The sequence below is a fragment of the Hydra viridissima genome, unplaced genomic scaffold (genome assembly GCF_058129835.1).
Source record: "Hydra viridissima isolate aposymbiotic clone 2 unplaced genomic scaffold, HvirCarnegie_v1 scaffold_1, whole genome shotgun sequence".
NCBI lineage: Eukaryota > Metazoa > Cnidaria > Hydrozoa > Anthoathecata > Hydridae > Hydra > Hydra viridissima.
In genome coordinates, this window is record NW_028324300.1 from 28,834,406 (window position 1) to 28,847,685 (window position 13,280).

The window sequence follows — 13,280 nt, forward strand, 5'->3', positions numbered from 1 at the left end:
AAATATTGTTTATTTTTCGCATTACACTTTTTCTAATCTGGTTGTTTTCAAAACAACAATCGAATTGCATGAATTAGTCTTTTTGAAAAAGAAAATTTTTTTGGTATGAAAAAAAAAAAAAATAAAAAAAAATAAAAAAAAAAACAATCATCACCCTTTTAAAAAGCTCCTTTAACTCACTGGTCATGTCTGATGTGGTTGCTACTATGGCTCTCTCGCCCTGACTGCTTATAGAGCTTCTCAATTTCATTGAGGTCTGGGCTTTGTGTTGGCTAGGTCAAAGCATTAGTTGATTTTTCAGTCTTTTAACTAAACATGACGTTTTTAATCAATAGTTAATGAATCATCAGGTTAAAATGATATTGTTCTACCTCGCATTTAAAGGTTGAAAGAAAATTTTGATATTATTTTAAGTAATAAATTATATTTTAAAACTATCTTTATTTAAAAAAAAATAATTTAAAAACGAGTTTAAAAAGTTTAGTCTGTTTTAAAAATATTGATCACCTATTAAAATTTAATAACTAATTCTAACCTGACAGAATGTCTGTAAAAATGACATGTCAAATGTGAAAAGCCTTCATATGATTATTACACAGTCTTCTATATACACTAATTCATTCTGGTGTTTATAAAAATATATAAACATAAAAGTAGACACCATGAAAATGCAATCTATAACAATATTTTTATTTGCCGTTTTTACGTTACCAGGTTGAGTCGTTGTCATACATGACATTTTTCAGCAGAGCGAAATCAATTGGGTCAAAATTAATGTTGTAGATCGGACCTAATCCCCGGTCCATATTGTAGCTATCCTTGCTTTAGCCCGGATTACATTTACTAATAATTATAAGCTTAAGTATATTTTGTTTTTTACGGCTTGGGTCAACATGCCTCTCCTATTTATATCGAACTAATTTTCAAGACAAAAAAACTAAAAAATAAAAAGTAATCTTTTTAATTGCATCATTAAAAAATTTCTGACGGAAATATATTACAAAAGAATTATTAAACAAAGAGAATATTACAATTTTACTTTATAAAAAACCAGCTTTAGCATTTTTAAATGATTTTTGAGAAAGATTTTAAGTTTTTATGATTTAATCAAGAAATTTACCTAAGACAACAAAACGAAGAAAATCAAGAATAAAATTTCAGAAATGGAAGTAGTTAAGAAAGTCAATCAAATTTCTTAGAATTTAAACCTTTAAATGCGAAACAAAACCCAAACAAATGTATTAGTTAGAGAAAGACTGCTGTTATTTGCAAAACGGAAAATTTTGCTCAGATTTTTGGGGAGCTTCTGTCGTTTGTCTGACATTTTTTCAAATTGCCTTTTCCAAAGCTGCTTATGGAAGACAGCAAAGCACTTCTTCCGGTGGATTCAGATGGATTCAATGAGCTGGGACCCTTCACAGCAGAAAGCGCTAGTTGAGGAGCAAGAGGGGGAGGGGGAGGAGGAAGTCCTGAAACAACAGGCAGTACTGCAGGTTGTGATGTTTTCGTCGGTTGATTCACGCAAGGAGCAGCAACTAAAAAAAAAAAAAGCTTTATAAGTAATATATATAAAATTAAAATTTAAAAACAAGCTCTAAACTTGATTTGATCATTTTTGATCTGCTGATACGAAAACCTGAATTATTAACACCATTCTGTTGCGTTGCAGGAGCAGCCCCAGCGCTTACTGATACTTTCTAAAAATAAAATACAAACTTCATCGTTTGCCTTTATTCCTATATTTTGTCTATCTTTATTCTAAAACTTAACACTTTTAATGGCGAAATGGTCAAAATTATATTCCCGATGAAAACCATTCTAAAGACAAAAACTCTAGAAATTTCAAATGATTTGAACAGAGATCAGGACTACTTCAAATGATCAGAGCATGTTTGGGTAGCAGAGACAAGCTTTTTTTTTTTTTTTTTTAAAGAAATATTTAACTCATTATTTGAAGTTGAAAATTTTCAGGGAGTTTAATCAGGTACTGATTCGAATTCAATAATCAGTTAATCGAAGTAATCCCGCGCATCCGTTTGTAATATGCGCGTACAAGTATATATAGCCAAGTGGAAAGAATAAAATTTACATTGAAACAAAACATGAAAAGAATTTTTCTTACAAAGCGCGAAAAGAAAAGAACATTATACTTTATTGGATGATTTTTTCCGTTTCTTTTTCTCTTCTTCAGAGAGAATCTCAGAGCGTGCTTTTGTTAGCCGATGGAATTGACGCAGCTAGAAAAAATCAAGTTTTAAAACAGATCTTTAAAATATCATAAACGAATTCTATCTTTTAAAAAATGACAAAAAAACGTAACATGACACTTTAAGAACTGTGAACCTACGAACCTTCCTTTGATCATCCCGAAGCCTGCTTTCAATGCAATTTTGAACTTGCTTTAAAGAATCTTTCAACTTGCCTAACTGTAAGTGAAGTAGAAAAAGAGTAAATGAATTTCTTTTGTGAAATTAAGAAGTAGTAAAATAATTTGAAAAAACTTTTTGTTTGATATTTTTGCCACAGTTAATTTGCTCAAAAGAAAAAACAAATCCTTGTGGAAAACTCTCCGGTTAAATAAAATATTTATATAAAACGGTTATATAAAACTCTCAACTCTCCGGTTGATCAGAGACTGTTTATCGACAGTACAAAACTAAAAGTTTGAAGTGTGTTCTTCAATTTCCTTGGTAACGTTAAACAAGATTTACATAGTTCAAATTTAATTAACAGTTGACCATGTACTCGTGAACAAACTTTCACAGTTTTTACAAAAATTGAAATCAAAATATAAAAATAAAATAGAATATAAAAGGTTGTAATCATAAAGTACATTTTTGGTTTTGCCATTCAGAGACTTTCCCTAAAAAATCTAGGTGATGTAAGTAATGAACAAGTGGAAAGATTTCACCAGGACATCAAATTGAGGAATATTACAGGGATGCTGAGATAAGAGACTGTATTAATGCACTTCATTGTAGAAAGTCATACAAAAGAAAGTTTTTACCATAAACTTCTGAAATCATCTTTTAAATCATTTACAATCTATTCAAAAATAAAGGATTCCTAAAAAACACTGTTATTTGAAATTTTAATAAAGATGTCCGTTCTTATGTCTTACTTAATTGGAAACATGAGGAAAGGTTTACAACAGACATTCTCTGGTGTCAGTATCAGCTGTTTACACCACCAACAACAAATTACTAACAAAAAATAAAAAATGACCATAGGTTTACCGTAATTGCTATACGTGTGTCAAGTTGTCTTCAAATTGATACAATTCATTAATATATAAAATAACTTAATCAAATAATATTGATTTATTTCAGTACATATTTTTTTACTCTGAATACATTATTTCCATTATACCAATACAGTGTGGAGGCATTTTCTTTACAGCAAAGTGTAAATAAACGGGCAAAAAACCAGATGGTTGTCTTTTAACAGAATTAGTGATTTTTTTTAAAGGACAAACTGGTATTGAGTGAGAAGGATACTCTCAAGTGCAAATTGCTAAGCATCTCAAGATATCCAAACATTTTATTTTGCAAAATGCTCTGGGGATTGTCATAGTAAGTGCAACCAGATTTAAAAAACAACTTGTCAATTAGATGTATCTTTAAAACTTTTGTTGTTTATAACCTACAAGTAAGCCCCGGTCATAGAAATCAAGGCATTGATGTAAGCTCCTTGCACAACATCCATTTAAAAAACCACTCATGGCTAAGATTAATGCACATGATGAAACCAGCTGATTAGTGAGACTGGGTAATGTTTTTGGATAAGAATACAATTTCTTAAGTATGGGAATCAGATTCAAATTATGTACAACAACCTTCAGGTTAAATCAGGTTTAATTCAAAATATACCACCAAAACTGTGAAACATCCACACCATCGCTAATTGTTTGAGGTGCAATAACAACAACACAACCTTGTGGGTTTGAGATTTTCGGAAAGGGAAAGAAGGTTAACACAGCAAATTACATTAAATTTCTAGAGACTAACTTTAAAACGCACACACAGTTGAGTGATTGAAAAAACCTTTCAGCAGTATTCAGCATCATGTCATATGGCAAAAAGTGGTGAAAAAGAAATGGTTTATTGACAATGGATTAGAAACTTTACCCAACTGGCCTATGCACTTGCTTAAACTCAATGTTCCTGAAAACTACTGGGAATGTTATAAAGTTCAAGCCACAGCTCACCCTCAACTTCTGAAAAGGATTTGAAAAAGCTATCGAAACAAACCTGGACAATCGAAATATCTAAAAATCAACACATAAAGCTTGTAAGTTGCTACAGTTTTTTACTTTGAACTTTTAAAATAAGTTTGTATAATGATTGGATAATAATTTAACTAAAAAGTATTTTTCAGGGGGGCTCTAACTTTTTGGCCACTATTGTAGAAAAGAATCTTGATGTGATAGACAATAATGAATCCAATTATTATATTCAGTGCCACAGAATATAAATATAAAGTTAAAATGTGTTATAGGACCTTTTAAAAATCAAACATTTTGTGAAAAACACAAAAAACTTTAAATAAATTTCAGTTACTTTATCATAGGTAGGATAAAATTTAAAAAAATTTAATTTTGAAATCGAAAAATAGTTAAAATCATTAGAGAAATGTAGACAAATGAAGTCCTTTTCCTGAACTGTATTCACTATCTGAGATTAGCTTTCTATGTCTCTATGCTGCTATTATTTATGTTGAAATCAACAGAGATAAATTTGAAATGTCAATGAAAGAGTTAACAATAAAGTAAATAATTTCTTAAAGAAATAAAATTTACTTTCTTATTTCTAACATCTAGATGTTTGAGACTAATAAAATAATTAGATAAAAAACTTCTTTTTTTTCAGTTACATTTTTAAAACTAATTACTTTACTAATACTAGTTAGTTAGTATATATATATATATATATATATATATATATATATATATATATATATATATATATATATATATATATATATATATATATATATATACAATAAGCAGTTATTTAAAACTTTCTTTTTATAGTTAATAAAGACAGTAATAAAAATAAAAGAGTGTCTCTCTTTTTCAAATAAGAAGCTTCAGATTTTACCCTAAATCTGAAGTAACCAAGACAGAATTTTCCTGAATTGACTATCCTTAATTTATTTTATACAAGGAACAAATTTTGTAACACAGTATATCTATAATATAACATTCTAAAACAAAAATTGCATTAATGGTTAAAGATGACTAACTTTGAATGATGGTTTAGATGCTTCTACAACCACTTCATTAAAAAACCTAAAAGTAAAATAAATTTTATTCAGGGCTTCAAATTTGAAACTGAAAAACAAAATAAGAATTGTCATGAATTACCTCAGTTATGACCATACCAATAACTAAAAAAAGGTTTATGGGTAATTGAGGCTTTGATGTAAAGCTTTTTCATCAATTTGTGATAATGTTCAGCTCAGGGTGTAAAGTTTAAAAAATGAAAAACCAAAATAAAAAATTAAATTTTTATAGCTGTCATAAGAACTACTTACGGTAATGCAATAAGATCATCAATAGTAGGTAATACCATTTTTGATGACTTTGTACTTAAGATTGAAAGCAAAATAGGTTCTGAAAGTTAAAAAAACTGAAAATTTGGAACATTTTTTAATGAAATTAAACAAGTAACAAAAAATAAATAAATAATTAAAACAGTTTTTGAACTAGGGATTGCAATCCCGCGGGATCCGCGCGGATTTTTTAAATTTTTGTGCGGATCCCGCGGGATCCCGCGCGGGATTAGTAGGTTTCTTATGCACATTATAAAAGGCAAAATGACAATTGTATTTTTCTTTCAAGTATTTTAGAAAAAATATACTCAACTTATTAGATTGATAAGATAAGGTAAATAAAGCCAAAAAACGCAATTCATTTGTAAATCAATATAATTCTTAACATTTAATGAACAAAAAGATAAGCCAAAGTACATAGAACATCTTTTAGCTTTACGTAGAACTATTAGCTTTATTTGTTTTTTGAAATATCAAATTGAGAAAATGATTGTAAGAAATGGGCTCTTAAGAAACAGACCCTACTTAAAGTATCGTCACTTAATCTACTCCTCAAAGGACTGCATATGTAACCAGCAGCTGAAAAAGCTTGCTCGGCCTCTACGCTTATTGGTGGTATGGTCATCAAGTAACTATGCGCTATATCTAGAAACGTGCCTCTTACTCCATTACTTTCATAGGCAGACATTTCCGGCTTCAATAATTTATCAAAGTCTAAAGAATCTAAATTTGGTCTCTCCTTTACATTTTCTGTCCAGCTGTTCTTGTCTTTCTGTGCTTGATTTTCCAATTCTTTTTTCAGCGATAGAATTGTAGGAATAAGTATTTGGGAATTGTTAATAAAATCTACAGCTTCTTTTTCTTCGAGTTCATTTTCTTCGTCGGATTTTTTAAGTAAACTAGTAGTCCATTTAAATTCTTATTACGACGTTGTGTAAACCTCTCACGAAGTGCCGCGGCTAAATCTTTGCTCAAAAGTGATGATTTGCTTTCGCAATTTATTTAGCATAAATTGAAAAGTTGTTTCCACCGTGACAAGGTTCGATTCTCTTCTGCATTAAAGTTCGAGACCAAGTTTTAGTGGTGCCAGGCAAATAATTAAGTCATTGATTTGGGACCACTCTTCTTGGGTGAAACGAATTTCTGACCCAACATTAATTAAGGCTTTTTCAATACACACTTTTAGTCTATGAAATCTTTCTAAAATATCGAACATACTGTCCCACCTAGTGTTACAATCAAGAATCAACTGAAGCTTTTTCCCGTGTTCTTGTAGGATATCTTTCTGTAAATATTTCCTTTTTGACAGGAGAGTTTTTAAATATTTTTACAACCTTTCTCACTTTTTTCATGAGATCTTTGTAATTGCTAACCAATTCAGCTGATGCTCGGTCCAAAATCATTGTCAAACCATATTCTTTATTTATAGCTTCATCATCCTCAGTTTTACCACATTCATCTTCTTCTTCACAATTTTCATATGTAATAAACGATTCTTCGACTTCTCCGCTGTTTTTCTTGTATAAGATATCAATAACTGCAAGTTGTATTCCATGAGCATAACATAGCTGTTGATAGAAAGACATCATTTTACCGACTTTTACCATCACACTTGCTCTATCAGTGGTCATGGCAATAATGTCTTCTTGGAGGTCAATATCGAAGCTATTTAGCCTTTCTGAAACTAACTTGACGCAATATTCTGCATTACACGATCCATGGATTCGAATCAATCCAAGATTAAAGTGTTTCGCCTCTATATGTACATTTAAGTTTAAGTATCTCTGACTATTTTGTGATGCCCATTCGTCAAACGTTATCTAAAACTTTTGATTTTGCTTTTTTAGTGATGTGAGTTTTTGCATTATATCGGTTTTTACAGAATCTGAGAATTTAACTACCATCAATCTTATAGTATTAGGTGAAGTAGGGAGCCGGAAACCACTCTTTGAAAACAAGTACCGTAAATCTGAAGATGTGCAAAAACTATTAAATGTAAAGCCATCTTTTGCAACCATGCGCGATACCATTTTTTTCCATAGAAATTTCCTTTACGAAAAACGTGTCAATTGTTCTGACTTTTTTCGATGGAATTACTTCTTCGTCTTCGCAGTCGATGTATATTTTAGGCTCTAGTTCAACTGATTCATGCTGTTTTGAAGTTGAAGCTCCGTCTTGTTGTAAAACGTTTGATTTTAAATCGGTGCCACGTTTAGTTTTTAAATGGATTAATAACCCTTTAGTTGATCTTTGATTAATTTTTAAAATAGCCGAACATAACATGCACTTCGCATTTTCTTCATTATCACTTTTTTTAAAATAATTCCATATAGTTTTAATTTGCGACATGCTTAGTACTTTTGTTTTAAAATCTTGATGTAAATAATTTTTAAAGACTTTTTAAAAAGTAGTTTTTAAAAGTATATTTTTTACAATTATACACGCACGTTTTCAATTTCACGTTTTCAACATACTCATTAACAAAGATTTGAACATACTCATTAGCGAAAATTTCAACATAATCATTAATTAAACAAAAAAAAATTTGAACGAGTTCGACTAATGTTTTGCTAAATAATTGCTTATTTTTGAATGATTTTTTTATATTTATAGCTAAGAAAAATATTTTAATAGCTGAAGATAAATTTTTAAATTGATTTGTTTCACAAATACAATAAAGACTTTTAATTTGATATCTTTTTTGTCTTTTTTGTTTAAAAGAATTGACCTTTTTTGTTTAAAAGCAATTGTTTCAAAATCCCGCAAATCCCGCGGATCCCGCAGTAGTTTTTGCGGGATCTTGCATGCGCTAAATTAATGCGGGATTGCAATCCCTATTTTGAACATTTAAAATTCAATGTTAAATTTTTCTTGAAAAATCAGACGAAATTGACAATTTTTTTTTGCTAAGGTTTCAAACTTTGACCAATAATTTGTATATCAAAATTGTACTGAAGAATTAATATTTTTGAAATAAAATTGTATTGGATAATTTATATATTTGTCATTATCTATCATCTTTTTGATTTGAGATTTTTATGGTTGGTACTTTGTTTTATTGTTAATTATCATTCAATAATTATACCTACATTTATACATCTTTATATTTGTATTTCTATTTATTATATAACTATATACCTATATACATTTATATATATATATATATATATATATATATATATATATATATATATATATATATATATATATATATATATATATATATATATATATAAACATACACACACGCACACACACATAATATATAAATATTGAAACTCATTTCAATCTATTTGCTTTATTTAGTCAACAGCTTCACTTAATTCAGAAGTTTGATTAAAATAGTTTAAAATGTACATTATCTTAACTGAAAAAATTTAGTAAATTAAAATAACTATTTTTTTAGAATTATATGCTAAATTAACTGTTAAAAATTATTTACCTAAAAAAAAAAAAAGTTAAAAAAAAAATAGTAAATTGTTGAATTTTTATAAAAGAATTATAAAAAAAAAAAAAAAAACAGCAACAAATATTAGCTCAACAAAATATAGTTCACTCGATGATAATTTGTGCAAATTAAACTCAGTTTTAAAAATTGAAATTTGATATAAAATTTAAAATAAAAAAAAACAAAAGACGATTTTCAAACTTCAAAAAGCAGTTGATTAAAAGGTATTCTATCACAGATAGGGGGCATTGAATATTATTAATAAAGTATGACAAGTAAAATCTTGACAAAAAACTAGCAACAAGAAGGTTAAGAAAACCAGAAAATAACTTTAAATTTCCCACAAATAGAATTTAAAATTCAAATTAAGTTGGTGTAAACAAATTGAAAGGTTTTTTAAAACCTTGACTGGTCTTCTCTAAGTGTTTCTTATATTTTGAGAATTATTTCTGAAGCATGGAAGCATACCCTTGAATTTTTTTTACTCATAAAACCCCCTTAAGAAAACTTCATGTTTAAAGGTATGATGGGAATAAGATATTATAATGACTTTATTTTTATTGTAAGATATTCTCTATTCATAAGAAGAAATGTGTTCCTATCATTCTGGTCTTCAGAAACAGAGAATTATGCATAAACCTTTGCGTTTAACACAAATGGATCAGAGACAGGCAAGGAGAAAGAAATATGCTGGTTTTTTAAATGAACTTCTCAAAAAATAAAGTTTTAAATAAAAAAAATTTTCTTCTCAAAAAATAAAGTTTTTAATTTTTAACATATTTCTGTTAATAAAAATCTTTATTTGATCAATATTTATTACTTCCTTTGTTGCTACATTGCCAAACAACTTTAAATTTAGATTCAAATTCAATTTTCACTTTGTTGAGATCCAAAGTTTGCTTTTTTTAGAAGCTAATTTAAACTGTTGATAAAAATGTATTAATTCAGTATACTCTTCAATCTCCATTCAAATGTTTGCTGAATTAGTGCACAATCTATTTTCAAAGAAAATAGAAAGATTTTTTTTTTAAAAAAAAAAAAAAAAAAAAAAAAGGATTCTTACTTAATATAGGGGGACAACTTTCTGGCAAATTTATAATGGTAGCATTCTGTAATGAAGCACCAAATGTCATCTCATATAGCAAGTGCCCAAAACAATAAACATCCATTGACTCCAAATTCTAAAAAGTCAAACAAAATCCACTTTAATGCTAGAAGCAATCAAACTTTTAAAATAATCAAATTTAGTATACTTGGCTAGTTTAATAGCTTTGAATCAATCAATTCTGTTTGGGTTTAGTAGTAAATAAATTATTTCATTTCAATGTTATAATTCTTCATCTTATCTGAATATAAAGTTAAAAGATCAATTTTCTGATGGTTGTAAATTTCAAGTTTGATAAAATAACAAACACATGTTTAAAACTTAGCAAAATAGATGACACAAAGCATATGTTAAAATTGCATCAAACAGAAATGGCTTCAGGATTTATGAAATTAAAAATGCTTTTGGTTGATTTTCTAAGATTTATTCCATTTAACAACTTAAATAATCCAAAAAAAAACTGAAATAATTATATGGTCAACAAAAGGATATTTTTGTTTATATTTCTGAAATAATTATATGGTCAACAAAATGATATTTTTGTTTATATATTATAAATCAAAATAATTGCAAATGAATGAAGAGTTTTAATTTAAATTGAAGTTGTTTTCTGTGCGATTTTCTATGTTATTGTTAAGACAAAACTCATAGAAAGATGTTTTTTCAATAAACCTAATTATATATCTTTAAATACATGCATACATACATACATACATACATACATACATACATACATACATACATACATACATACATACATACATACATACATACATACATATATACATACATACATACATACACATTTATACCTTAATACATTTCAACTCCATCATGTAAGAACGATATGCTGATGACAACCCTAAGATACCATTTTCAATGTCAAGAAGTCTAAATTAAAAAATCTTAAATAACTTGACAATCTTTATAAATTTAAATTAATATAATTTTATAGAGACTTATATAAGCAAAGAGTTCACTGGGAAAGAAAATTAGAATTTTTGTTGTTTATTCTTTATAGGTGCTTGATTACAGCAACTACTTATCTGTTTAATGAAAAAATTCTGGGAAAATATTCAATTTTATTCTAAAATGTACTTGTTATGCTGCTATTTTTTTACGGCATGATGAGAATGTATTGATTCATTATCGTAAAATAAATGTTAGAGTGCAACTTTTTTTTTCATAAAAAGTTTAGCAACTTCTTTAAAAGTGAGACAATTTCTATTTTTATATAGAAAATACCTCCAAACGCTAATCTTGATGGAGAAAAGAGGACGATTATGAACAAGATAAATCAAATAAGAGTGGCTTACACAATTAAATAGTTTTAACAAATTGAATCTAACAGATAGATTCTGTGGTGGAAGACTTTATGTAATGTCAAAACAAGGAGACAGATTGATCATCTTACTTACCAAATAGAAGAGATAGTGATAGGTCCAGTAATTGCTACAGATTTCAATAAAATTGAGCATAAGGAAATTTAAATGGATACAGTTATATATAATCTATGCTCAAATGGTCTTTATAGTAGAATTCTGGTGCATAGACCACTCTTAAAACCACAAATCAACAAAAAAACTACTCCAGTGGTCCTAGAAGTATAGATATTTGACATTTAACAAATTCAAAAGGGTTTAGTGGGCAAATGAATCTAAATTTCAGGTTTTTTGCAGTTGCCAAATGTAAACAAAGAAAAGGTTCAAAAAAAATTTAAGTCAAGATTCAAATATTTTGTCAAAAACTACTCAAAGAACCACAAGTACATGAAAATTTGGGGTTACTGAACCCAAATCTGCTGGCCAAAACTCCAAATCATCAAGTAGTTAATTTACACCCAACCAAACTATTATGAGAGGAGTCATTAGAGCAGAACAGATTCTGAGGAACACCTTTAAACCATTTTATTTACAGACTGTTGGTTATTTCCATAATTAATGAATAAAATTGTTTAAGCTGGTTTTACATAACAGGTTTAACAGTTTTAACTAACTTAATAAGTGTTTGTCAATTTGTTCTCAAACTATTTAGTGAATGAACACTTTTAGACAACAGTGTATACAATATATACAATATATAACAAATAGTATATAACTGTATAGAACATAAAACATTCATAAAATATACCATAAATAATATGTATAACAATTTAAATAAAACATATATTAAGTATAACATATATCAGGTATAACAAAAATTTTTTATATAATTTAATGTTGATTTAATTTAAATAATCATTATTGAAAAAATAAACAATCTTCTACCAAAAAATTTTAAATAAATCAGAAAGAAAGAAATCTTGAATTTGATACAAAACAAATTGAACAGAAAATGTGCAATAAAAAATAACACACCTGGTTTGCTGTTCATCAACAATAACATTCCCAGCATGCAAGTGACCTAAAAATGTTGCAATAGAAATAAAATCCAAAAAGTAAATTTTTAAAAAGTAATATAATTCATAAAAATAGAAAAATTTATTTTATAAGCTGCGATAAAAACATAAAAAACTTGCTTTCTTTCTTTTTTTTTTTTTTTTTTTTTTCTCCATCTTTTTTTAAGATAAAAAGGATAGCTTCTCTTAAAAACTGTAAAACTAAACAACAAATACAAATAGTACAACAAATAGTAACAACATAACATTAACTAGTGCAACCAAATAAAAATATAAAAGAAAGATAAAGAAAATTTTAGTGAATAAAAAAAAGTCTCGTGAACATACCATAAGGCCAGCCAGCATCTCTTAAAAACTTTAAAGCTTCTAAAACTTGTCGACCAATTCTTTGTACATGGCTGATTTCTAAGCCAACTCGACCTTTTAACATCCCATACTTTTTCACATATGGAAGAGTTGGTTTTGTCTGAAATGAAAAAAATAATTGGCATTTTTTAAAAGTAACATTCTTATCAGATAATTCTAATTTTATGTAAAATGAACAAATATATAAAATGAACAAATATTGTATGAAATTTCTAATAAGAAAGTTACATTTTAAAAATTGGTACACATGAAAAACTCTTTTTGAAAAACCTCATAGTACATTTTGATCTAACATGTAAATATAACTTTGATATTTAGTAACCAAACTGTTATCACCCTACAATTATCATCTTGTAATTATCATCCTGTAGTTTTTGTCCTGTAGCTATCATCCCATAATCAGCACCTAA

General features: G+C 27.7%; 1 protein-coding gene across 6 annotated transcripts in view; it reads right to left on the reverse strand.

Annotated features, from left to right (window-relative positions):
- Positions 1 to 945: 945 nt before the first annotated feature.
- The window catches only part of LOC145192726 (PX domain-containing protein kinase-like protein), a 23,042-nt gene continuing 10,707 nt past the window's right edge, over positions 946 to 13,280 (reverse strand). For 4 of the 6 annotated variants that reach the window (XM_090086040.1, XM_090086025.1, XM_090086030.1 and 1 more), the window contains exons 11-20: positions 12,832 to 12,970; positions 12,464 to 12,509; positions 10,919 to 10,997; positions 10,065 to 10,182; positions 5,536 to 5,614; positions 5,245 to 5,290; positions 2,352 to 2,426; positions 2,151 to 2,237; positions 1,637 to 1,697; positions 946 to 1,535 (exon numbers count right to left, since the gene is read on the reverse strand). In XM_090086040.1, coding sequence (XP_089942166.1) covers positions 1,288 to 1,535; positions 1,637 to 1,697; positions 2,151 to 2,237; positions 2,352 to 2,426; positions 5,245 to 5,290; positions 5,536 to 5,614; positions 10,065 to 10,182; positions 10,919 to 10,997; positions 12,464 to 12,509; positions 12,832 to 12,970 — 978 coding nt within the window. In that variant the 3' untranslated portion in view covers positions 946 to 1,287. Of the gene's footprint in view, positions 1,536 to 1,636; positions 1,698 to 2,150; positions 2,238 to 2,351; positions 2,427 to 5,244; positions 5,291 to 5,365; positions 5,389 to 5,533; positions 5,615 to 10,064; positions 10,183 to 10,918; positions 10,998 to 12,463; positions 12,510 to 12,831; positions 12,971 to 13,280 lie in introns of those variants that run through there. The other 2 variants (XR_016452064.1, XR_016452065.1) reach the window with 2 other exon arrangements.